The sequence below is a fragment of the Etheostoma spectabile genome, chromosome 13 (assembly GCF_008692095.1).
Source record: "Etheostoma spectabile isolate EspeVRDwgs_2016 chromosome 13, UIUC_Espe_1.0, whole genome shotgun sequence".
Taxonomy (NCBI): domain Eukaryota; kingdom Metazoa; phylum Chordata; class Actinopteri; order Perciformes; family Percidae; genus Etheostoma; species Etheostoma spectabile.
This window is the reverse complement of record NC_045745.1, coordinates 19,583,344-19,609,444: the sequence shown is the minus strand read 5'-3', so window position 1 is coordinate 19,609,444 and position 26,101 is coordinate 19,583,344. Positions and strand designations below refer to the sequence as shown.

The 26,101-nt window shown below is 38.5% G+C and overlaps 1 protein-coding gene and 1 long non-coding RNA gene across 2 annotated transcripts in view; both read left to right on the top strand.

The window, feature by feature from the left end:
• rad50 (RAD50 homolog, double strand break repair protein) overlaps nucleotides 1-18,067 on the top strand; it is a 26,863-nt gene extending 8,796 nt beyond the window's left edge. The window contains exons 13-28 of the mRNA XM_032533709.1: nucleotides 240-397; nucleotides 507-682; nucleotides 1,517-1,754; nucleotides 3,360-3,549; nucleotides 3,902-4,028; nucleotides 4,671-4,864; nucleotides 5,312-5,422; nucleotides 5,837-5,929; nucleotides 6,210-6,323; nucleotides 6,819-6,946; nucleotides 7,113-7,214; nucleotides 7,502-7,624; nucleotides 13,903-13,988; nucleotides 14,098-14,240; nucleotides 15,571-15,704; nucleotides 17,585-18,067. Coding sequence (XP_032389600.1) covers nucleotides 240-397; nucleotides 507-682; nucleotides 1,517-1,754; nucleotides 3,360-3,549; nucleotides 3,902-4,028; nucleotides 4,671-4,864; nucleotides 5,312-5,422; nucleotides 5,837-5,929; nucleotides 6,210-6,323; nucleotides 6,819-6,946; nucleotides 7,113-7,214; nucleotides 7,502-7,624; nucleotides 13,903-13,988; nucleotides 14,098-14,240; nucleotides 15,571-15,704; nucleotides 17,585-17,771 — 2,304 coding nt within the window. The 3' untranslated portion in view covers nucleotides 17,772-18,067. The remainder of the gene's footprint in view (nucleotides 1-239; nucleotides 398-506; nucleotides 683-1,516; nucleotides 1,755-3,359; nucleotides 3,550-3,901; nucleotides 4,029-4,670; nucleotides 4,865-5,311; nucleotides 5,423-5,836; nucleotides 5,930-6,209; nucleotides 6,324-6,818; nucleotides 6,947-7,112; nucleotides 7,215-7,501; nucleotides 7,625-13,902; nucleotides 13,989-14,097; nucleotides 14,241-15,570; nucleotides 15,705-17,584) is intronic.
• Nucleotides 18,068-23,424: 5,357 nt separating this feature from the next.
• The window catches only part of LOC116701094 (uncharacterized), a 7,963-nt gene continuing 5,286 nt past the window's right edge, over nucleotides 23,425-26,101 (top strand). The window contains exons 1-2 of the long non-coding RNA XR_004334815.1: nucleotides 23,425-23,500; nucleotides 23,934-23,936. This is a non-coding gene — a long non-coding RNA (uncharacterized LOC116701094). The remainder of the gene's footprint in view (nucleotides 23,501-23,933; nucleotides 23,937-26,101) is intronic.

The window sequence follows — 26,101 nt, the reverse complement described above, 5'->3', positions numbered from 1 at the left end:
CGTTCCACTTCACAATTATGTCCCACTTGTTGGTGATTCTTCACAAAAAATAATTTTTTTATATCTATATGTTTGAAGCCTGAAATGTGTCAAAAGGTTGAAAAATTCAAGGGGGCCGAATACTTTTGCAAGGCACTGTATATTCCCTTCTACATCTTTCCCCTCGTTCCTTACCTGCTCCTACCGTTTTTTTGTCATCTGTCCTATCCCCCTTCATCTTTCCTCTTTCCTTCCTCCAGACAGAGAAGGAGGAGCAGGTTCGTAAGATCAAGTCTCGTCACAGTGAGGATCTGGTGTTGTTGCTGGGCCACTTTCCCAACAAGAGAGAGCTGGAGGACTGGATCTACGCCAAGTCTAAGGAAATTAACAACACCAGGGACAAACTCGCCAAACTCAAGTTAGTAAGATTTGTTTACATTAAAGCTCACATATAACAATAGAAAATGTGAAAAAATCCCTTTCTGTGGCACTGACTGGTGTTTTGTGATGATTTCAATAATTATCAGTAAGGACCTGGCATCAAGTGAGCAGAATAAAACCCACATTGCTGCTGAGGTACGGAAGAAGGAGCAGCAGCTTGTCATCGACGAAGAGAAATTCTTCAATGTGTGTGGCAGTCAGGATCTGGAGCAGGACCTGGGCAAACTGCGAGAAGATTTGGAGAAGATTTCCAAACAAAGAGGTGAACGCTCCGAAAAGAAGTTAGAAGCAGCTTCTTAGCATAGACACAAACAGCAGTTGAGATTTGGAGAAGGCCTTAATAAAGATGAGATGTCCTTTGGATTGTAAAAAAACGGTGAAACCTCCAACTCAGTCAGAGCCCTCCTTGCTGCGCCAGTAGATGATGGGACATCACTATATAAATTGAAGAATCCAAGGCAAATCCTGAATATGCATATTGTTGCAGTGCTGATTTGAAAGGGTTAGTGTTGCCCTGTAATGCTTCTAACCTCGTCATGGATGAATATAATTAAAACCTTTACTTTGTCACAGACTAAAACTTTGAGTGTAAGCGCCTCCAAAAATCAGCAGCTCTCTCCAAAACCACTACCATAATGCGACTTTTTGTATGATGTTTACCACCATTTTATTTAAGTGTCTTCGTTTTAAGTGTAAGATGTATGTACTATATATTGGTCACAGAAATTCCCAGAATGGAACGAAAAACATAATGTCCATATGTTTTACTCAACATAACATAATGCAATTCTTGCCATTTGATGTTAGCTACATTTGTGTGACACTACACCTGACAATGAGGAAGGTACAGACAGTATATGGATTTCATTTTAACCTTGTAATGGCCTTCTATTGAATGTACTTTTAGTATTGGTAGCACTGATCGATTGGTAGCATTGATTGGAGTAAAAGAACCAAGGAGCAGATTACTCTACTGTGGAAAGACATAGTACGAGTGGCAGATCGTTTATTTTAACCTCACAGTCCATGTGATAGAAGTAGTATAAATAAAGATTTGATACATTTGTTCTCTCTTGCTCCACCTGTGTTTTTATAGCCATGCTAGCCGGAGCTACTGCGGTGTACACCCAGTTCATCAGCCAGCTGACGGAGGAGAGAGAGCCCTGCTGCCCTGTGTGCCAGCGGACGTTCCCCTCAGAATCTGATCTGCAGGAAGTTATCAGTGACATGCAGTCCAAACTACGCCTGGTGCCAGACAAGCTGAAAAACACAGAGCAGGACCTGAAGAGGAAGGAGAAGAAAAGAGATGAGATGATGGCTCTCAGACCTGTCAGGTATGCAGAAATCTGGCTGTTGGGATGCAAAGGTTGTGTAGTAGTGCAACAAGTGTACTGTATGATCGGGAAATATGAAAAGATTTAATGTACTTAAACTACTCAAATAGGGCTGAAACTAAAAACGTCAGCATGCTTCGAATAAAGGGATTGTCGAACAGTGTCCGCAGAGAAAGTTCACAGGATTTGAACTTTTTTCATATAGTTTAGTATTCACACAAGTACTTCTGTCGTATTTTGTGAACACCATGAAAGCCTTTCATTGCCTTTGCTTTATGCTGGGTTTTCACCATAGGCTGTATAACATTAAGATTTTCACAGGCAGCTTCAACAGCAGAGCGGAGCGGCTCAATTCATTTGCGAACTGTCTGCTGACAGTGGGTGCCCGGATGTTCACTAGTCTGCTTCTTGCAGAGCGGTGGCAGAGTTTTTAAAGATTTACAAATTCATGTAGCTACAAAACCTTAGTTCTGCTGGTATACAGCTGGACTGGAGTATGTGGTTTTGGCTGTTTACTGAATATGAAGTGTAAAGCCCTGCCCATTGCTAGCTCTTTAGGTAATAGATATGCATTGCTCCCGGGTTGACAAAGATGATCTCTGACTTGTCGTGACTGGGGATAGACCCATGTTGTATGGCTTGGTTTGAATTTCCAAAAGAAGGGTTGATCTCTGATCAGACAACCCTAGCTAAACCAGGGTCAGCGGTGTGAAAGCTATAAAAAAGGTATAATACAAAAAGTATGGAAAATTATTATGAAGTATCCAAAGGTACTTTTGTATTGCTTTAGATCAATTGTAATTTGTGTTTTTATATAAGTGGACTTCTTCTTGCATTATTATCTGTTTTTGTTTAAGAAAAAAACACAGGTTTTATTACATGTACCCCACTAGATGGAGCCAGATTCTCATGATTGATATCTGGTTCTTCCTTTTAATGACCTGAGCAGAATCCCACTGTTGAAGTAAAAAGCATACAACCATACAGTAAGGGTTTAATTGATCAACCTTTCCCAAAATGCCTGCCACCAAATCATATTTTTGGGGTATGGGGTACTGGTTCTGGGGTCTACTAAGCTCAAGTTAAACATTCAATAAAAAAACAAGAGCCTTATCACAAGATCCACTTATCCACATCCACTTGATTTGTCTGATTTCCGTCTTGTGGCTTTCATCAGCAGATTGAGATGGTTTAGTTAACTTATTTACCATTTATCTGAAAAAACAAGATAATGGATTATCTGCATTTAGTGGAAACTTATCCAAACAAACAATTATGCAAACTTAATCTGAAATGTTTTATTTATTGGGTCATTGATTAGGCCTTCTCTTAGCCTCCCAGGTTAGGCGTACCCACAGGACATCAAATCTTAGACAATTTTCAAAATTATCTCGGTGTGTGTTGAAGTTTGTGGTGTAACTCATCAACATCAAGGAAATGGGCATCCTTTCTTCCATCCCCAGGACGTTTTGGAGAAAACAGTTCCCCTTAATAACAGCAGGGAGTCAAAAAAGAGAGAATGCTGGATGACCGTATCTAAATAAATGTAACATACATTCTATTCTCTGCTCAAATTATATTTCTATTTTCTTTCTTGCTTCCCAGGCAGTCCATTGTACAGTTTCAGGAAAAGGAGTTGCCTGAGTTGAGAAACCGCCTGCAGACTGTGAACAGAGAAATCGAGAGGCTAAAGGGAGACGTGGAGGAGCAGGAGGCTCTGCTAGCTACCCTGATGTCAGATGAGGAAATGGCCAAGGCTTGTCTGCAGGACATATCTCTCATGGACAGATACCTGGTACCATCCTACTATCTGTCTCACTCTATTTGGCCACCTCTGTCCCTTTTTCATTCTGGACATTCTGACCCGTTCCTGGCTATGTCTTGCCTCTCTTGTACACTTATAATGCTTCCACCATAGTTCTTCCCTACGTTCTCCAGATACTAAACTCTTTCCTTTTCTTGTCATTGTCTCAAATTCTCTGATATAAAAGTTACAAAAAACACACGTCTCAGACAAGAAAATTGATAAACACTGGCATTTGAATTTGAAAAAATATTTTAAGACATTGCTAATTTCTGAAAAGATCTATCCACCCCTCTTTTCCCTTTTCTTTCTTCACATTCTTGTTTTTTTTATTTCTTTCTAGATGGACCTTAAAGAGTTGGAGAGGAAATTGGCTCAGCAGGCAGCCAAACTCCAGGGAGTAGACCTGACCAGAACAGTCCAGCAAGTCAGTCAGGAGAAACAAGAAACTCAGCACAAGCTAGATACAAGTAAGATGATATAATACAGGCATACTCAAAGAGAAATGCCATTTTTATACTGTCTGGTTCTTATGTTGTAGTTTTGCCACCACTTTTATTTTACTCATGTTTACTTTAATTGCTGAAATTTGGTGCCAAATGTATCAGCTTAAAATGCATTACAGAGTCCACTTAAACTTGATTATCATAACCTAAGTTTAAAGTGAGAATGAAGGTGAACACACAAAATGTATTTATTATAATCTCTTTATTTGCTCTTAAAGACTTTATAACTGGCAATTTGGGTTATAAATTTTAACACTTATCTTCACTTTTTCTTCTGAAGTTATAGGTAATCACATATTATCAGCAGGTGTTTCTTTTGTTACAGTTGGCCACCTCATGTATATATCAATGACAGAAACATGTCTCTGTATAATGCAGTGCAGTTCACCAGCACCACAAACAGCAGCCTCCAAAATGGTCACAAAGTTGAACCAACAGCTCCCAAAATGGTTTCAACTTAAACTGAAACCTTCCTTTAGGTAGGATGTATTGCAGGACTGATGTAGGTAATCAATCCAAATAATGACATGGAAAAGGGAATGGAGTTGAAGCAATTCTTTTGCATATTTGTCTTTTGTTTGTTTGTAACTTTTTGTGACCCTGCAGCCTCTAGCAAGATGGAGCTGAAGCGTAAGCTGATCCAGGACCAGCAGGATCAGATTCAGATATTGAAAGGTGCTGTGAATGAGACCAGAGCAGAGAAACTCCAGCTGAGCAGTGATATGCAGAAACAGCAGCAGCTGGAGGAGCAGTGTGTCGAGTTCACTACTGAAATACAGGCCTTAACCAGGGATATCAGGGTATATTTCTTTGTTTTTGTTTATTTGAACTACTTTTTGTAAAATGATGATGTAGAGGCACTTGTTACTAGCGCTCAAAAAAATATGCAGGACACAAGATTGTTTGTAGTGTTTACACTTGTTATCGTTGGAAGTTCAAGTTCACCCTCTTATGAGAGTACAATGCACATTTTGCACGTCATGTTTTTTCTGTCAGCTTGCATATTTCGTTTAACACAGTACATGCAACATAATTTGCCTATTCTTACTGTGCATGACCGGCATTAAAGTCATGTTCACCACATGAGTTCTACTTCCATGTACAAGTACACAGTACATATAATTTTGTGGTGTGTTCCTTTGACTTTACTTTAATACCATCTGTTTCTGTTCGACATGTTATTGTATGCTTCATTTATATTTTTCTAGCTACGTTTTCACTTTTCCTCTCACTTTGCGTGCAACCAGGAGGCAAAGGAACAGCTGTCCCCTTTGGCTGCTGCTCTGGAGAAGCTGCAACAAGAGAAGCTGGAGTTGGTGGAGCGCAAGAGGCAGAGACAGGAAGAGGGGCAGGAGAAGGTGGACACATTCTCACTTTTGTCTCCCTTTTACTGTACTTTTTCTCTGTAGTGAAACCTATACTGTAGCATAAATTCAGCAACAAATTTGTTTCACACATGGAAATAGAGAAGGTAGATTATATCCTCTCCTCCATTTTATCTCTTTCGTCTGTTTGTGTAACTCCTTCTGTTTTTGCTTGAACAGAAAATGCCAACAATGGGCCTTTTTATATGCTTCTTTCCTACATTTATTATTGAAACATTCATATTCAACAGTGAGACAGAATTGTTTTATAATTTTCTGAAAGTGTTTTTACAACACATTAGGCAACACAAAAAACGGTAAGGATGGACTAAAAACAGTTTAAAACTTCTTCTGTTGCATATAATTAATTTTAATCTAGTCACTATTCTAACACTTTGCCTCTGACAGATCAATGCCATTAAAGAGAAAGTGAAGTCGATCAGCACCTTGGAAAGAGACATAACCAAATACGTTGAAGACAGCAAAGACGAATACAAAGAGGTAACATGTTTGCCACTATTGTACTTGATAACATCCGTGTCTCTGATCCCTCTATGAGGCATTTTGTGATGGATATTACACACACATGGTTATCATAAACGGTAAACATACAGTATGCAGTCTTCATTGACTCGGAAACACCAGTTTGGCTTTTTCTTTGAATAGCTTTTGTCATTCTTTTTTTTGATGTTCGCCGTAGAAGCTAGACTCTAATTGTGTTGGATGATTAATTTTTTGAAGGACACAACTTAATTGACAATTTCTGTTGTTGCTGTTGCAGCAAAAAGAGTCTGAGCTTCAAGAAACCAACACTCAGCTCCATGAGGCTGAGAAGTATAAGGAGAAGATAAACAAGGAGATGGGAAACATCCGTCAAGACATAGACACTCAAAAGGTACAGCCTGTTGAGTCATTATTGTAATCATTCTCATCTTAAGTTCTCTTTTCTGTTACTTTTTTAAGACATTTGAAAGTTCAATCGCCCATTGTACTGGTGGTTGCCAAAAAGTTAGTTATTAACTTAAGCTATGGATGTTGCTTCCAGTTTTGCATCTGTTTGGCAATAGACCAGTGGAAACTGTGCCGTATGTTCTGTACCTGTAAAACACCCATATGTTCTGTACCTGTAAAACACCCATTGGAGTCTGGGTTTCTGGCACAACTTAATTTACTCACAAGTTGCATAGAGAAATAAACCAGTCTTAAAAGGCCCAATCTCAAGCAACATATGAAGCATTAAAACAACTTGATTGATAGACAGATGTTTTGGCTTCTGGCCTTCATCAGTGTTAACCCTGAACTCATACTCAGCTAAAACACTGTTCTTTACTGTAGGGACACTCCCCCACACTTTTGTTTGTAGTTAAGTTACTTTTTTAATATTTCTTAGGTCCAGGAGCGCTGGCTGCAAGACAACCTGACCTTGAGGAAACGTATGGAGGAATTGAAGGAGCTTGTGGCTAAGCGGGAGGCTCTAATGAAAGACATGGGCAACATGCAAGTCTTGCAGCTACGCCAGTAAGAGCACTACACCTTTATTAATCATCTGTAACATCAATACATTTGATAGAGTGCTAAAAGGGAACCAAGTTGCACAGAGACTAACTCTTTAAGGCATCCCCACTCTCTTTTGCGTCGGTGGTGTTACACTTTTTGCACCTTACTGCTTTCTGTGGCTGTCCAGAGAACGTCGGGAAGTGGATCGCAAATTGGAAGATTTGAAGAAGAACCGCAGTATTTCACTGGGTCGTCAAAAAGGTTTCGAGGAGGAGATACTGCATTACAGGTGAGATCTATTGTTGGGTTTACACAGCACAGAGTGTAACCAAATTCAGATGAGATGTCCATTAATATACCAATCTAGTGTCTAAGGCTGATCTATGTCAGTGTACCTTTAGTGCTGAGAAAATAAGTGGTTTCTTGTTCCACTTTCATCACTTAATGACTGTTTTTTGCTGGTTTCTGTCCAGCCCGTTTGACTATTCTAGTATTTATTAAAACTGATGGACCTGCTTATTGTTACAATATGATTTTTCCCATGAATTGAACACTCTTTAAATTGGTTGCTTGCAGAAAAGAGCTGCGAGAAGATCAGTATGACAAAGCTGATGAGCGCTACAAAAACAAGATGATCACAATGAGGACAACAGAGCTGGTCATTAAAGACCTGGATCTCTACTACAAGGCCCTTGATCAGTAAGTGTTGGGTACTTTTCACATTTTTCCCTGAAATTCGGTTCTGGTACACAACAGTACATTTTTTTGGTACTTTCCCTCTGTAATAACAAAAATGTATTCCAGGTGTAAAGATAATTCCGGAACTACTTATCCTATTTACTTTGCCAAACATTTTGTTATTTAGTTAGACAATTTTACACTCTATACAAAATAAAACCCCTCCCTCTCTCCTCCCAAACCCATCCTTACAACCTATTAAATCAAATATTTATTTACTTCTTACAATGCAATTTACTTTTATTTTTGCATTTGTTCCTTATTCTATTTAAGCCACCAGTTATTGTTCATCTCTTTTTAACATTAACACATTAATTTTTTATGTAAAGTGTTTTGAATTGGCTTGTTGCTGAAATGTGCTATAGAAATGAAGTTGCTTTGCCTTGCCTATGCCTGTCAGTCATTCAACAGGGCAGGCATAGAGAACACTGTTGGGCCTTAATCTCCAGCCCTTAAGTCAGTCAAAAGGGCACAGAGAACTCTGCTGTGCCTGCCTGTTTCAGAGGAAGTGTAAAGTTAACTGCACTGCAACTGCTTTCGCCTCGCCATCAATATTATATTGCAGCGAATGGTATCTTCTTGGAGTTTTGAAAAGTGTAACCACACTTGCAACCACTTTATTGGCAATGCTGTGACTCAATGTGACTTAAACAAACTGCCAAGTCAACATAGTTTCCCTCTGTCCGCAGCTTTGCGTGTGTGTGTGTGTGTCAGCTGAGCCCTGATCTATGTCAACGTACAAAGAGGACAGATAAGCCCGCAGTACCAAAATTTGACACAGTTTGATTACCCCAAAAAGCACAGAGTTCGGCACCCAACTCTATTCAGGGGTGGCAATGAAGCATAGGTGTTAGTGTTAGTAGTGTCTTTAAGTTGTAAATTATAATCAACAATTTTGTTGTCTGAAAACAATCACTAAGACAATTTATTTCTAGACTTTTTATACTGTAAGCTGGAAATAACTTATATTAATATCACAATAATATAATCTTAACAAAAAACAATCAGAGTAGGTTGACTGTGCTAGTACTGTAAAAGCAAATGTCAAGACATTTACTCAGCCTGGGAAAGTGAATACAATGACACACATTGAAACCAATCTGATCAAAGGATTTCAGCGTCAAACCACAGAGACGAATTTTACCACATGTAAAAAGGCTTGAGATTTTACAAAGAATTTAAGACGATGGCGGGAATGTTTAACAACACAATAAAAACATCTTTAAATAATCATTTATATTAATAAACTCAAACTGCAGCTCTCAAATCAATGAGATATGCATCAAAAATAATAAGAACACAACAAAATGTCAACTTTAGCACATCCTTTGTTGAACCATCTCTAGTAGTTTTCCTGTTATGAGACTTCCGTCTGTGTCCTCGTCATCCGGCCCTTTAAAGTTAGGCTGTTAAACTCACCACAAAGTTTTTAGGTTGTTAGTTAAAAGGTCAGTTGCCTCAAGGTGGGGAACTGAGTTTGAACAGTGATGTCAGTTCTTATGTAACTCTTCCAGGCAGTAACACTGGGAGCTTTTGAAATGTCTCAGCTAGATTGTTCCACAGATAAACATTTGACTATTAATAATTCCTAATGAGGACAGCTTTGTGAGTAATGGTCACCTCACAAAAAGAAGGTTCTGGGTGCATACCGACCTGCCTGGGCCTTCCTGTGTGGAGTTTTGAGATTCTCTTTACATGTTAAACTGGTTTTACACACATCATATCATTGTATTAAGCTCATCACCTTTAAGCTCTTAATTCAGACCCCCAGTGGAGCAGCTTGTGCTGTTAGCTGTCCTGTGTGAAGCTAATGTAACCTCAGTCAGCTGCAGTGCATAGGGTCAGGAGTAGTACTAATGAATAATTTAATAGATTTGAGCCAAATTGCTTCATTTTATTATAGAAAACTGGGCAACTTTACTATTTTACTACTATACTTACATACGTGTGCAATCCTCTCTGGTTTATAGACTACTATCTAGACCACAAAAACAGGCCTGCGATTTTTTTGCTTCAGCCCTACTACATTTACTGACGGAGTGATTTAGCTAAGATAAATTAAGATAAGATTTAAATATGTTAAACAAACAAATATAAATACGTATGGACATGATTTATTATGAGTTCTCTTTAATGAGTTAAATGAAGTGCCAAATACTGCTCCACATAAACCATTTGCAAAGATACCAGTAATGTTGTTAGATTAATGCAGTACGGTAAGTGGTTTTGATAAATATATGTATTTTGATATGAACAGCAGGTTTTTCATTCTATGATACGTTTAAATTCTAAAGGCACTCAGCATAGTTATTAATTAATGGACATCACAATCATTTGCAGCAAGCAAAGCAGTGACATTTGTGGCAAAGGGATTACGTGTTGCAGCAGTTGACTTTCCTTTGTGTGGGTGGACAAATATAATGCAGTCAGAACCATCAGTAGTCGTTGATTAGGACTGTAGCTGACTGGATCATAATTTACTAGAAAGTGTTGTGCTAAACTTGTCAGGGGTTTGCAAAATGTGTAGCCGTGGTGTTGGAACATTTTCTTTGTATGTATATATTTATTATTATAACATAGTCACATAGGGTATATGATAAGAGAGACGTTTTGGTCCAGAAATGGTCCAAGGAAAAAAAAATGCAGTGCTTTGCAAGTCTTAGAGAATAAAAAAAAAAAACGTTGTTTCCTAGAAATGAGACCTCATTACTATCACTGGCATCATTGTGGTGTGGCATTAGGGTTGCATTTGCAGTGTTGATTTTTGTGATAAAAATGTGCAAATAATTGGAAAATTATCAGCAGGGTAGCGAAGCATAATATTGCACATCCTAAAATGATGTATGTCTGTAATATATTGAAGTAGTTTTAAATTCAAAATTGCTTACTACAAATAGGTTAAGGCCATGAATCAGGCATCAGAGCGTTTGCTCACTAAACCTTTTCAGTGGCATTCTTTTCCAAAGAAACCACTGTAATTCCTTCTGAAACCAATAGGGCTGACCCGCACGCTTCAAAGCTTTAATCGTTGCCGTGGTAACCAATGTCCAATCAGTATTTGAGTACTACATTCTTTTTAAAATTATTATAATTATTCTTTATGATCTTACCTGTAGCACTTTGAGATTTGTTTAAATGTAAAGTGCATTACAAATAAAATGTATTATTATTTATGCATCAACATACAGTAAATTAGAATTAATTATTCACCGTGGTGTAAAGGTGTGGGTGTGGGTGGGGGTGGGTGTGGGGGTGTGTAGAGCTAGGTATGGCGCTCGGTAGACATACGGAAAATCATACCACAGCCGGCCTCACTTCATCACTAACGTTACCAACACCAACTTGGCTGCAACTGTCGGCATCCAAGTTGTCAAAAAAGTCCATCATCACAACTTAAGTTAAAGTTGACTTAACTAAAATGGATCCATTGGACAAAACGGCGAGGCTTTGTATACATTTGAATACTTCCTACAGAAGCTTTAATACCCAAAAGGTAGTATTTGGCACAGATCTTAATAACAATATGTGTAGTCATGGTGGCACGCTGTTTTTTGTTTTTTGGTTCTTGGATACATGGATAAGTCTGACAGACACTAACTGAGGATGAAAGGCATGAGTGAGCCTCAATAAGGAAGTGTGAGCTTACTCAAATTCTCTTTGACAAGAGAGCAGAAGCATAATTTACCCATATCTGTGGGTTAAGGCATTGATGATGCAGTGTCTGTTATCAAGATTAAAATCAAGACTTAGCAGCCTTCCAGCAGACCATACATCCAGGTCACAGTTTCTGTCTGAATACACAGAAAATGGTTTCATGGTGAGATGTTTTGATTTTGGAGCGGAAAAAATGCAAAATGAAACTCCCTATGTCACTCACTTTGCAACAAGTTGTGTGTGCATAATAGTTCAATACCCTGCAGACAATGCCGTGTGTGTGTGTGTGTGTGTGTGTGTGTGTGTGTGTGTGTGTGTGTGTGTGTGGTGTGTGTGTTTGTGGGTGTTGCGTGGGCGCGCGTGTGTGTGTGTGCGGATATAAAATATTATTTATCTAATTTTAAAATATAAATTCTTGTAACATGCTGTCCTGACATAACGCACATGACTTCTCCCTTCTTGTTTTCATCCCGTATTTGCGAGGTATAAACTAAAATTTAAATCTTTAGTCATCCACAAAACACATAGACAAGTGCTCTCTTTTTCACCCCACATGCACACTTGTCCCTGAACACTGCCTCGTGCCACCACAGTCTGATCTGCTGGACTATTTTATCTCTGGTGAGGTAAACTGTAGAAATACAACATTCACATTACAAAGTAATCCAGCAGGAATGTGATGTAAGCTTGCATGTATTTGGTTGGCTACCACAGCGTCTTGTAAGATGACGTTGAGTTGGGGCAAAAGTGAGTATCATCCATAGTAAGTCTTTTTAGTACCAAATTCCCACTTTGTGTCACTACCCCTACACTGCAGCTTAGCAAGGAAACACTGTTTATGGAAATACAAGCAGAGAATTCTGTAATAGAAAGGTTGTAACTTTCCAAGATTCCGAATATATTTGATTAAGGCTGAACTTAAGCCCTGTTAAATTCTAAAAATAATAATAACAATTCTTTAATTTTTGGAGCATATTTTTGCACAGAGCGAGGACTGTTGGTTTTGTCCCGCATACCTTAAATTGGAAGCATGTTAGGAAGAAATCTTCACTTCAAATAGTCACTATGGATGGGAGAATGATTGATGCACATGTTCTTTAACCCAAATTCAATATTCTTAAACAATATAACAAAAAGTCCCAAAGAGGGGAAAATCGTTTAATTGGCCATATCAGCAGTATGATATATATCTCAAATAAAAAATCACTCTCTTCTTCTGATCATGACAAAGTAATGTTGAGTTGTTATTTCCTAGAAGTTGAAAACCCTTAATAGGAAGTCATACGCTATGGCTTCCTTCTGTTGCATTAGCTGCATTAATGTGCACAAGATTTGCAACGTCAGATGGATGGATAAGCTCTGCTCTACTCCCTCTGACTTTTCTTCGTATCTTTATGGTATGTTGATTTATCCACCATATATGGGCTTCAGAAGAAGCACAGTTGGTTATACTGTTATCAAACTGGTGTTTTCAAACCACATCAGAGTTTCTCGTCAGTTTTCCAGATTGACAATCGTGCTTCTTGGTATGCCGGAAAGCAACATATAGTTGGTAGCCTTCATATCTTTTATATCAACATGTATCTGACTCAATTGGATAACCACCATGATGCTTAATGTAAGTTAAAGAAGTGTGCTGTTGCAAATTGTATTTATTTATAAATAAATAAAATCCATTTGAGCCGGTTTGAGTTCAAATAAATTGTGCTTGCTTGTGTGCAAACTGTGATGTGCTCTGCTGATGTCTACCTTTGAGACAGAGTTTGATCTAACATTTACTCCAGTGTTTCCTCTATGTTGATTTTATAGTGGCGGCCCACCCTGGCAACATTTCTGCCACCAGAAATAGAACTATCGGATCCCTCCCGTTCACTTTCTTCCGAGTTGACTATTAAACAAACGGCTCCACCAAAAAGACCTTCCTCAAAAAGATGTGGTTGTTGTTCGGACAAACCTGCCCCCACTGCCAAAGGAATCCTAAAGGAAACGTTGTACTCTGATCCAGCAGCACGCTGCCCTTTTCATCTGGAATACCCAGCATGAATACTGCTTACATTTTCACAGTTATATATCATCTGGTTCCATTGCACATTTTTCACTCTATTGCATCAGGACCCATTAAGTGACACATTTTATAGTCCACAGCTTCACCTCTATGCAAAGCTGATGTGCTCATTGTGAACTGTGGTAAAACTAATGGCAGATACACATAAAAAAGGGCAAATAGTCTAGTCTAGTAGACACGGTGGCTAAGTGGTTAGCACTTCTGCCTCACAGCAAGAAGGGTCTTGGTTCAAACCCAGGTCGTTCTGGGCTTTTCTGAGTTTGTATGTTCTCCCTGTGTTTGCGTGGGTTTCCTCCGGGTGCTCCGGTTTCTTCCCACCATAAAAGACACGCATGCTAGGTAGGACTACAGTTGAAAAATAGCCAATTGGCTAACACTGGTGCATTTACAGAAATGTTCATTAATGTGCATTGTCCTAATCAAATAAATAAAACTAATGAAGATGCCTGGCTTTTGGGAAGGCAGCACAGTATCTAGTCTACTATTGGGTTTATAGCTTTATTTTCTTTCCCCCTCTCAGAACCATCATGAAATTCCACAGCATGAAGATGGATGAGATCAACAAGATTATCAGAGACTTATGGCGCAGCACCTACAGGGGTCAAGGTGCATTTTTGCTTTTACATCTATGATTTGTATGTAGTGTTTACATAGTTCATCTCCCTCATTCCTCCCTCTCTCTGTGTTTCATCACTCCCTCTTGCCCCCTCTCCAGACATTGAGTACGTGGAGATTAGGTCTGATGTGGACGAAAACTCATCTGCTGGAGTCAGGCGGAGGGTTTACAACTACAGAGTAGTTATGGTGAAAGGAGACACCGCTTTGGATATGAGAGGACGCTGCAGTGCTGGTCAAAAGGTACTTGAAAAATATTTTCTGTATTAGCACACAGGGAATTGAAGATTATAGTGACACAATTGAGACAGCATATAAGTTGGCCAATCTGTTGAACTCTTTATTGTATGATTGACTGAGCTCTATGTGTGAGGAAGATTAGAAGTGTAAGCAAGGTTCTTTCTCTGCATTAATGTATATAATTTCTTACTATCGCAAACTCTAGTCAGGGGAGGTCATTCATTTGGGTGCCACCTATGGCTTGAACAGATAGCCTGCTATGCCACCTGTTGTAGCTTATGATTGTTTTTAATCTACGCAACTGACATGTGGAAAGCATTGCACTATAAACCGTACCAAATGCAATTTATTATCCATCTGTCCACAGTCTTTTACAATTCGCGACGGAAGGTTTTGACTGTGTGTGTTAACATAAAATAATAATACAATCTTGTAATAGACTATTTGTCATTATCACAAACCGTTGTGTAAGCGGGTCAATCATGTTTGTGCTATGACGACAGCCTTATAGCCTATTTTGGTTTCACTTTAACGACAGTAGGTTATGACTATGTTGACATAGAAAACAATCATGCAATTGAAATAGTCAACTTATAACTTTGCTATAAAATATTATTAAATTATAGCACAAAACCCATAACCAGTTTCCTAGCATATTAGCATTATGATGTGTGTGCATCTAATGGCAACCACTATTTGTTAAAATTGATAGCTTTCAAAAAAGTGTTATTGCACTTATTTTTTTATAAAACATTTTTAGTTTGAATTTAAATAATAAAAAAGCTTTCACCAAAAAGTTATGTTTCAATATTAGTAGCACTTGAATAAAAAGAGTAAAGTCTTATAAACTTGATTTTATAGATTTGACTTGGTGTTTATTTTCATATTAACAATAAAAAAAATCTCCCCTTTAAACACTTTATGGCCCGAAGTAATTAAATGTGAGTGTAGGGTAAAACCTTTCTACAATATGATTGCTGCAGTAGAAAAGGACAGCAATGGTTAGTCGTGGGATGATACTGAAATATTGTTTTGTTCATCAAGAAAAGAAAACCCTCGTAATACTCTCTTTACTTTCTTGTTTGCATCTTGTTGTTCAATAAAAACCAATAGGGCGCAGTAGCAATAAGGGTACATGTATAGGTACACGTGAATAGCTTACAACATGGCCTGAAAAAAAGTTCAGTTAAAATTTTCTTTTCTTTTTTTAGTGAGCACATATAATAAATAGGATATTTGCTGTATTTTCCAGTTAATCATCATGTATTCAAGTGGAATTAAAAAAATCAGTTTGTATTGGTTTTGTCCCCATAATGTGTCAATGTGTTTCTAGGTGTTGGCGTCCCTGATCATCCGTCTAGCGCTGGCAGAGACCTTCTGCCTTAACTGTGGGATCCTGGCCCTGGATGAGCCCACCACCAACTTGGACCGAGACAACATTGAGTCATTGGCACACGCCCTTGTAGAGTCAGTACACACACACACACTCACACTCTCACACACACTCTCACTCACTAATGTTGTTATGCCTCCGTACCGGAGATAGCCGTAGTTGGATTATGTTTTCAGTTTGTCCGTTTGTACGTCCATATGTCCCATTCTTATGAACTTGATACCACAGGAAGCCCTGGAGGGAATTTCCTCAGATTTAGCACATACATTCACTTGGATTGGATGAACTTTGATTTTGTGGGTCAAAGGTCAAGGTCACTGTGACCCCACAAAATGCAATTTGGGCCAAAATGTAAGAATTCCTACTCATTATTATAAACGCACATCATACAAATGTCTAATAGGATAAATTATATAATATTTCATATACAAAAGGTCAAAGGTTAACTTCACTGTGACATCATAATGTTCTGCAAAAACACTTAAGGAATAAAAGGGGAGACATTTGTTCTGATACTTGTCTATATCAACAACGCTCCACTTCCAACATTTCTCCGTTGCGGACGTAACTTCTGCCACATTTGACTCATTTGGGCCGGATATCCATTGCCTTGGGCTTACTTTGTGTTGGCAACTTGGGGCGTGCTGTGGCTCAGTGGTGGAGCGGTTGCCTGCCAATCGGAAGGTTGGGGGTTCAATCCCTGGCCCTGCAGTCCCATGTTGAAGTGTCCTTGGGCAAGACACTGAACCCCGAGTTGCCCCCGATGCTGTGCATCGGAGTATGAGTGTGTGTGAGTGTTTATCTGATGAGCAGGTGGCACCTTGTACGGCAGCCCCGGCCACAGTGTGTGAATGGTGAATGTATCCTGTATGATGTAAAGGCGCTTTGAGTAGTCGTTAAGACTAGAAAAGCGCTATATAAATACAGTACATTAACATTTACATCTTAAACTCCGGTGGTTTTATGAGGACTATGGTTAACTGCTCCTCAGATCTCTGCAGGGCTAGCTCAACTATCTGCCCAATATGAGTTTTCTTTTGCAAATTAAAATAACTTTTGAAGGTACGCTTGTTCCACCAGGCTATTTTGCAGAGGCGCCGTTGCTGGGCGCCGCTCAAGACGATTGTGGTTGGTTTAAAGAAATGCCAATAAACCAGAGCACGTTTTTCTCCCGTCCCGGAATGCTTTGTGGGCTAGCAAGACCCTCCTTCGCAGAACAGTGGAGGAAGGTCTGGCAATGTGAGACTTATCAGATGAATTGGTGACACTTATCTTAAAACTGTGGTTTGTATAGATTTTCTGTGCTGGTGGGGTAAAGATTTGAGTGAAGCATCCATGTTTTGTTGAAAAATACTTTGTCATTGTATTTATTTGTCATGAGAAATCATGTAAAAATACAATTTCAGTTCAGTGTAATCTGTCAGTTTCCTTCAATACCTTTTAGTAAATTCCGTTCATAGATTTAACTGCAAATATGAGTCTGGACAGACTTGTAACTTGACTAGTTAGAGGAGGCATAAAGGCTGGGATTCTAGTTACCTGTATAATTGTGAGGACACTCGTTCACATGATCACAACAGGATTGAGTTTTATTTTCTCTCCCAAAACAGTACAAAAATACACAGTGACTGTGCAACATGCTGGCTATAATGTATAAGCCTCTTCAACCACGTCTCCAGCCGTGTGTTGGCTTCAAGGCCGGATGAACTGAGAGACTGATAAAAAGCTTTGCACCACAGAAATACAAAAGGCTGTTCTGATGTGATGTGTTCCAGTACAGTGTAAACTATATTCTTTCTTTTTTATCATTTCACGTTTATTTGAATAGGGGGAGATGCTACAACATAGACATTTGTGCAACAAATCTCCTCCTTTATCTCCATCTCTATAAATATTGCTAGTTTTCCAGTGCCCATCCCTCATTTTATTATCTGCTCTTGCTCGCTATCCCCAGAATCATCAAGAGTCGCTCTCGCCAGCGTAACTTTCAACTTCTGATCATTACCCACGACGAGGACTTTGTGGAGCTTCTGGGGCGGTCCAGCTACATTGAGCACTTCTACCGCATCCGTAAGAACCAGGACCAGAACTCTGAGATCACAAAGTGCAGCATCACCTCCCTCTCATCCTATCTCCACTGAGCAGTCAAATTACTCTTTTGCACAGTAATCCTTGATCTTCTTGTTTAAATGTTACTTGGATGTCCTCAAAATTAAAAAAAAAACATTTAAAAACAAGCTGTATACACTTTAATATAGCCTTGCACTGATGGTTGTATTCTATATAAAGTGACCAGTAGCCATCTGCTGGCCAGCTAAGGCAACAGAAGGATCTGTTCTGCTTAAAGAATTTGGGGAAATATTGCACTTTGCCATTTTATTTCCATGTTTGCAACTTTGTTTGCTCAAAATGTTCTGTCATTAAATTTCTTGTGGAGAACAAGGGCTATTTATGACTTTTATTTTACTGGAGTAAGTCAATGCTTGTTTTTCACTCCTAGCATGGCAACCAACTCCAGATTTGGTTCAGAGAAACAGCTCAGTTTTGGTGACGTTTCTCATCAACCATAACCTAATCATACATCTTATCTTACACACGCAGCAAACGCACTGCATTTTTTTTTAGTAATGGGGAAACCAAAGGCGTGGGCAAAGCAAGTATAAATCTTGTGTTCTCAACCAAGACCTCAGAAGAGCAAGCTGACAGTTGAGTGATCAATTCAAAGACTTGTTACAATAGCTTCTTCCAGAGGTCGACAGTGTCATGAAGGTGATGATGTTTCTGATGGTAGCCGCTGTGGCACTGCTCGTCGGTCCAGCTGTTGCCAGTCCTACTCCTCACTTAAATGAGAACGGAAAGCTTATAATTGATCTGGCTAACGAATACAATGCAACTCTCAGTAAGGTAAGAAGCTCATCTCATATGCACAATTTAGCAACAATTTCTTGGTGCATTATCTTGTTAAATCTTTTCATGTAAAAAAAAAAAAGGGCTACTTTCCTAAAGTAAAATAAATTGTCATTTCTTTTATATTCTACAGGAATACTTTGTGGAGGAAGTGGTTAAAGGCGAATGTGGGGTAAGTAGAACATCATGTCTTTGAAACATTGTTTTGCATTGCTTGTAGTTTAAATGCTGTGATGTTTGGCAAAACTTAGTAGCAGCAGTGTTTTGACTTCTGTTTGTGTTAGTCCATTGTCTGCTTTCTGAAGAAAACGATTTGCTATTGGCAATTTGCCACAATTTAACATTAATGTGTGTTCCTTGTTTATTTTTCAAAGCTAATATTTTCATGCTTTTGTTCCATACAGGCTTTGTTCTTCTGCAAAGTGCACAATATCCTGCACCACCATCAACACTACGGAAAACTAAAGAAAGAAAAGGAGCTTGTGAGAAACTTGAACATGTATATTGATTCCATCCCCAAAATTGTAAGAATTCCCTTTGACATTACATTTGCAAAATGAGAAGGTCAAATCTGTGTTACGGAGGTTTAGAGTGTGACTCACACTCTCTACCTTTTTAGATAGACAATGCTAATGCTAATGCAGCTGTAATGTAGAGTGACTTATCTTGGTTTATGTTAGGTAGTGCGCTGAATTAACTTGATTTCTTGTCTTTCAGGGTAACTGTACAGAGTTGCTAAAGGAAGTGACATCTACAGGCAATCAAAAACCAATTCCCCAACTTCTGGAAAACCTCACCGCATGTATCAAGGAAAGAAACCTCCAATAGGTTGTAGCATTGTTAATGACATAAAGCAAATTGTTGGGGCATATGTATAGAGTTATGAAATGATTTCTGTTACAGCTTATTTTATTTTATAGTTTGGCATAGGTTATTGATTGTTGTTGATTTAGGAGAAACTATATACAGTACAATTACAAAGATTCATATTTGGTCAAAAATAAGGTTTGCCCGATGGTCCGGTGCAAGTTAAATGCCACTTCGGGCAAGTAACTTAACTATATTTCCTCTAAAAAAAAAAAAAATTCATAGGGGCCATTAAAAATCAACTCTAGGCAAGTAGAATTTCTTTTTTACTTACCGGACGAGTGGGGAAAAAACCTTGGTGTTGAATCCTGGTCAGTTAACAGATATTTACTGTCCACGTAGGCCTGTTTATCTGCACTGTAGCAACTTGATAAAGGGACTAGGCTCAGGTTTGGGCTAGATATTTTTTAATTTTATTTTTATTGTATTTAACATAAGTTAAGGCTCTTTAATATATTTGAATGAAATATTTATTGTAATCATAATTTCCAGTGTGTATGGCAAGGTTTGCTGTATAGTGTGTTAATTAGTGCTTACAGAAAGATAGTTTTCATGACAGTTATTTTTATCTTATTACATTTGTATGATTTGTGATGATGCTGTACTTTTGACCAGTCGTCTATACCTATTCAGTTCTCACTTGGCTTCACACACAACTGACCTCTTGCAATATAAAACAGAAGTCTTATAATGACTTAAATCACAGTGTAACAGCCTGTAATGAATGCAGCTGAACTATAGGGTAACCTGTATCTACTATAGTCCAAAATTTTGTTGTTTTTGTGTTTGCTGGAAATGTATTTACTGTTATATTTCTTAACATTTCATTTCTTTAAATACATTATATTTGTAGCCTCATATTGGCCTTGTATATGATGTAGCAATTGACACTCTCAAACTTAACTCAATAAAATGGATTAAACCAAAATATTTTCTGTTTATACACTGTGTGCACAATTATTAGGCAAGTGAGTATTTTTGACCTTATTGTCATTTTCATGCATATTTTCCAATTCCAAGATATAGAAACTTAAATGCTAATTTGATTTAAACATTATCAGGTGATGTGTATTTATTCAATGAGGGAGGGTGTGGCCTGAAGTGATCAACACCATATATCAAGGTGTGCATAATTATTAGGCGGCTTCTTTACCTCAGACAAAATGGGCAAAAGAGATTTAACAGACTCTGAAAAGTCAAAAATTGTAAAATGCCATTTCAGAGGGATGCAGCACTCTTGAAGTAGCAAAGGTCGATACTTGTACCATCCCTACTATTTGGAAGACACCTGTTGTCATTCCTGTGCAAAAAAAGCCCTGCCCACAGCAGAATGATTATAGACCAGTAGCACTGACCTCAATAATAATGAAATCATTAGAATGTATAATGGTTGGTAATTTAAGGAGCGTGGTACATAATATCTTGGACCCTTACCAATTTGCCTATAATAATGGCAGGAGTACAGACAATGCCTTAATCACAACTATACACTCTATCTTAAAGCACCTTGAAAATCCTGCATCTTATTTTCAATTATTATATATGGACTTCAGCTCTGCATTTAATTGTATTCTTCCTCAGACACTGTTATGTAAATTACAACAAATGGAGGTGTACCCCTTCATTATTAGATGGTATGATTCATTTCTGACAGACAGGAAGCAGCTAGTAGGGGCAACTCTACTCTTTCTGATACTCTGAACATAAGTACAGGTGCCCCTCAAGGCTGTGTAAGCTCTCCGTTACTTTTTATTATAAACACAAATGATTGCAGGAACATCCATAAAAATAACCACATTATAAAATTTTCATACACTCATAGATAATACGGACATACTTAGTCTACTTACAAAAGACTCAGACATTGCTATGTATAACCAGGAGATAGAGGAGGTAGTAAAGTGGTGCAACAGGCATAACCTGCCACTTAATGTAAATGAAACCAAAGAAATTATTTTTGACCCCAGGTCTATAGGAGATCACAGCGCACTCCAAATTGGTGTACTTGTTGAGCGGGTAATAACATGTAAGTATTTAGGCATACAATTAGACTGTTGCAGTGGTCCCATCAGGTGATATGTCAGAAATGTCAGCATCCATATTTTTTAAGACAACTTAGAGTTCATGGAGTGGACAAAGATATGTTGCTGTTTTACAAGGCAACCATTGAATCTATTGTTTGTTATGGCACAGCTCCAAAACTTGATAAAAAGGGCTGGAAAATAAATGGCCTAATGTCACCAACTCCTCTTCAGGAGCTCTTTGAGGAGGCGGTGAGGAAACGTCTTGTATAGTAAGTTTGAGCTGATGCCTTCAGGTGCAAGGTACAGGTTACCAAACTGTAAGCAGTAAACAGTTACAAATTCTCATTTGTGCCGCTTTCAATCAAATGAAAGAATAATAACAGATAAACCACGCTGCTTTAGGGCCAACAGTGGAGGGGGTCGTGGGCCCCCTAGACTGTAAATCTGGCTATTAAAACGAAGCCTATGTTCACCTGTAAGTCTGGAATAACCAGCATTAAATGGAGGTTACACAGTTTAATCCTCGTTTCAATTTAGGTGACCAAAGAAAGTCATAGTAATAGTGGTTTAAAACTATATTTAATAACTGTAGTCCTTAATTTAAACTTCAAATTGTCATCTGTAAATATAAGATCTTGCTCGTTGTCTACTGTCTTCACAATCGTATACTGTATGAGATAAGTTTCTCATAAACCTTGCTGCTTTAGGGCCAACAGTGGAAATAGAAAGGTGTTTTATGCCGAAAGAAAGGAATTAATAGTTTGACATTTTAGTTACATTCATGTTTATCAAAGTTGCCGGTCTCTTCGTAAACTCATAACACTGTGCCAATGACTTACTGTTAGTTATTGCTTATATGGTTTTGTTCCTAGTAGGGCAGCCGCCTTATAGATTGAGGTCAGAGAAACATACCTAAGTTTTGGTGAGGTTGCTCATCACCCACGCCATCAGAACCATCTTTTCTTGCTCTATAGACTGGAAGCATTGGCTTTGTAATGAGTAAAAAAACAGCTTGTATACTAAAACCTCAAAAACCTCAAAACAAGCTGAGTGATCCGTTTATATGCTTCTTGAAAAATCTCCGGTCAACAGCCAATATACCTGTATCTCGAAGATGATGATGCTTCTGCTGATATCTGCTGTGGCTTTGTTGGTCAATCCAATTGTTTCCAGTCCTCGTCACATGCTGAAGTCAGATTGGATTCAGCAAAAACCTAAACGAGATGTATGACCCGGCGGAAAAATGCAATGCATCTCTTACTAAGGTAAGAACGGTTTCTTGCTGTGTAATCCTTTCCATTATTGATGCATATTCTTTTAAAAATATTTCATGTTAAAATATATATATATATATAAACTGCCTGAATAATGTTATTCAACTCATTCTTATTTGTGATGCAGGATTCCTTTGTGGAAGATGTATCGCATCTGACTGAAGGCAGCGGCGGGTGTAAGGTGAGCATAGGCTCCTGTTGGGATTTTGAAACATTGTTGGTTGTATTGGATGTGCTGGGCTTTTGTCAAAACAAATATAATTATTGCAGTTATAAACTAGCACTGGAATTAAGCATGTGTGTACTCAGTTGGGTTTGGGGCCAGAGGTCTCAGATAAACTTGGCGTACAGTTTACACACAAAACTGGGAGGAAAATGTGCGTACGCCCCTTTCCACCCAAAGGTTGTGATTTATAAAAAAACAAACGATGAAAATCTTTCAAACTGACCTTTGTTGATCTGAAATGAAGACAGATTAAGCAACTGTATGGCCTTTTTCTCTCTTAAGTTGTTTTCAGAAACACATTTCGGGGAACTATTTTCTTAAAATATGAGATCGTAATCCGGACGAGCCGCCATGATGGTCTGGCTTTGAAATTCCAGAGAAGCCAGACCCATTTGCCTTGTCCGTCCAATCAGCTACCGGTTTTCATTTTTTATGGCAACAATACAGATTAACTCTGCCTGTTGTATTAAGTATTAGATCTCGCCCATGCAACTCGGGGAGACTGATCATCAGTCCGACTGCCTTTTCTGCCAAAGGTCGGCCGTCGGGTTGGTATGTCACAGCCTTACGGGGTTAGCAGAAAGTGAATATTATTGTTCTTGAATGGAGTGTGTATAGAAATACTTTGTTGGGTGTCATTTTAATCAAAGTAGAAATGTACCAGCTAAACATTTTATATTTTACACTTTTAAACATTTAGTTTTTTCGGTAACCTTATTGAACTGTAAATGGCCCAAAAAATTAAAACTCAAAATTCAATTCAAAATTGTATTGAATTCAAAATGGATTTTGCTAAGAGGATTATAAATAGTCCACACAGAAATGAAACAAAAAGTTAAAAGACAATAGCCTGCTTCTTACAGTGCAGACGCTTTGCTGCTTGCTCCTGCTTCTGCTTGCATATTTTCAGGCATCAAAGTGCTTTACACAAAATCAGTTAAACAGATAAAACACAAGTAAAAACAGTTAAAATCACAAGCATTAAAAACCGTAAAACATGAATAGACAGTTAAAACAAAGAGAAACATAACACAAGAATAAAATTTACAGTGCAGCATAAGAATTTAAAGAAATGATTAGTCATTTAAAGAAAGGCAGCATCAAATAGAAAGGTCTTCAGCCTTGATTTAAAAGAACTGAGAGTAGCAGCGGATCTACAGGTTTCTGGGATTATTCCAGATATGAGGAGCATAAACTGAAAGCTCTGCCACCCTGTTTAGTTCTGACTCTGGGGACAGAAAGCAGACCTGTCCCGAGACCTGAGGTCTGGGTGGTTCATAGTTAGTAGCAGATCAGCAATATATTTTGGACCTAAACCGTTAAGTGATTATAAACTACAAGAGTACTTTGAAATCAATTCTTTGAGACACAGGAAGCCAGTGTAAAGACTTCAGAACTGGAGTGATGTGATCCAGTCTCTTGGTCTTAGTGAGACTCGAGCAGCAGCGTTCTGAATCAGCTGCACTGTCTGATGATTTTTAGGGAGACCTGTAAAGCACCCCGTTCCAGTAGTCAAGTCTACTGAAGATAAAGGCATGGACAATTTTTTTTCCAAATCCTGTTGACACATAAGTCCTTTAACCCTTGATATATTCTTAGGTGATAGTAGCTGACTTTGTAATTGTCTTAATGTGGCTGTTAAAGTTCAGGTCTGGGTCCATGACTACACCAAGATTTCTGGCTTTGTCTGTTGTTTTTAACATTGTTGTTTGAAGCTGACGCAGACTTTTAATCGTCCTCTCTTGCTCAAAAAAAACCACCTCAGTTTTTCCTTCATTTAATTTCAGAAGTTCTGGCACATCCCCGTTAATTTGTTCGATGCACTTAGTCAGTTTTTGTATGGACATAGTCCCCTGGCGATAGGGTTGTAATTTTGTGTGTCGTCCGCATAACTATGGTAACTTATTTTGTTTTTCTCCATAATCTGAGCCAGTGGAAGCATGTAGATGTTAAACAGAAGAGGCCCCAGAATGGAGCCTTGCGGAACTCCGCACGTCATATTTGTACGCTCAGATGCATATTACCTATAGACACAAAGTAATCCCTATTCTTTAGGTAGGATTCAAACCAGTTTAGTACTGAGCCAGAAAGGCCAACGCAGTTTTCCATCGGTCTAGTATTATGTCATGGTCGACCGTGTCAAATGCGCACTGAGATCAAGTAATACTAAGATTGAAATTTTGCCATTATCTGTGTTAAGGTGGATGTCATTAAAGACTTTGACAAGAGCCGTTTCAGTGCTGTGGTGTGGTCGGAAACCCACGAAGGTATCAAAACTGTTACTTAGTGACAATGGTTGAGTTGTTGAAGACTACTTTTTCAATGATTTTACTTAAAAACGGAAGGTTTATATGGCCTATAGTTGCTCATAGTGACTTGTCTAGGTTGTTCTTTTTTAAGAGTGGCTTGATTACTGCAGTTTTCAGGCCTGTGGAAAGATACCTGAAAGAAGAGTGTGTTCACAATCTTGTAGATCAGAAGTCAAACAATTGGAAACATTTTTGAAAAGTCCGTTGGTAGAACATCAAGGCAACAGTCGAGGTTTTCAGATGTTGAATAATGTCCTCCAGGTTTGTATGGTTGATCGTGTGAAATTCTGTCATATTGGAACTATTTTTGCTTGAACACTGTGACAACACATATCCTGGACTTGATATGGAGGCACTGACTGTTTGTCTAATCTTTTGAATTTTGCTTTGAAGAAGGAGGCAAAGTCATTGCAGGCCTTGGTAGATAAAAGTTCAGATGCTACTGGTACTGGAGGGTTGTTACCTATCACAGTAGCAAACAAAGCACGGGAATTATATTGTTTCTAGAGATAATATCGAGAAAAAGGACCTTCTTGCATTCCTCAGTTCCAAATTATAAATGCGAAGTCCCTCTTATAGGAGTTATAATGGACCAGGAGTTTTTTTTTCGCCACCTTCGTTCAGCTTTCCTACACTCTCTTTTTTCTGTTCTCACCAGTAGACATTTCTCCATGGAGATCTTTCTTACCAGATACAACTTTGACCTTAGTGGGAGCAATGGCATCAATAACATTTGTATTTTACAGTTGAAATTATCTACAACTCACTGACTGTAGCCCAGAGAGGGCTGGTGTGGAGGGAAAAGCGGTATAAATGTGTCACTGGTGTTTTCAGTGATATCCCGTGTTTTTTCGTGATTTCCTT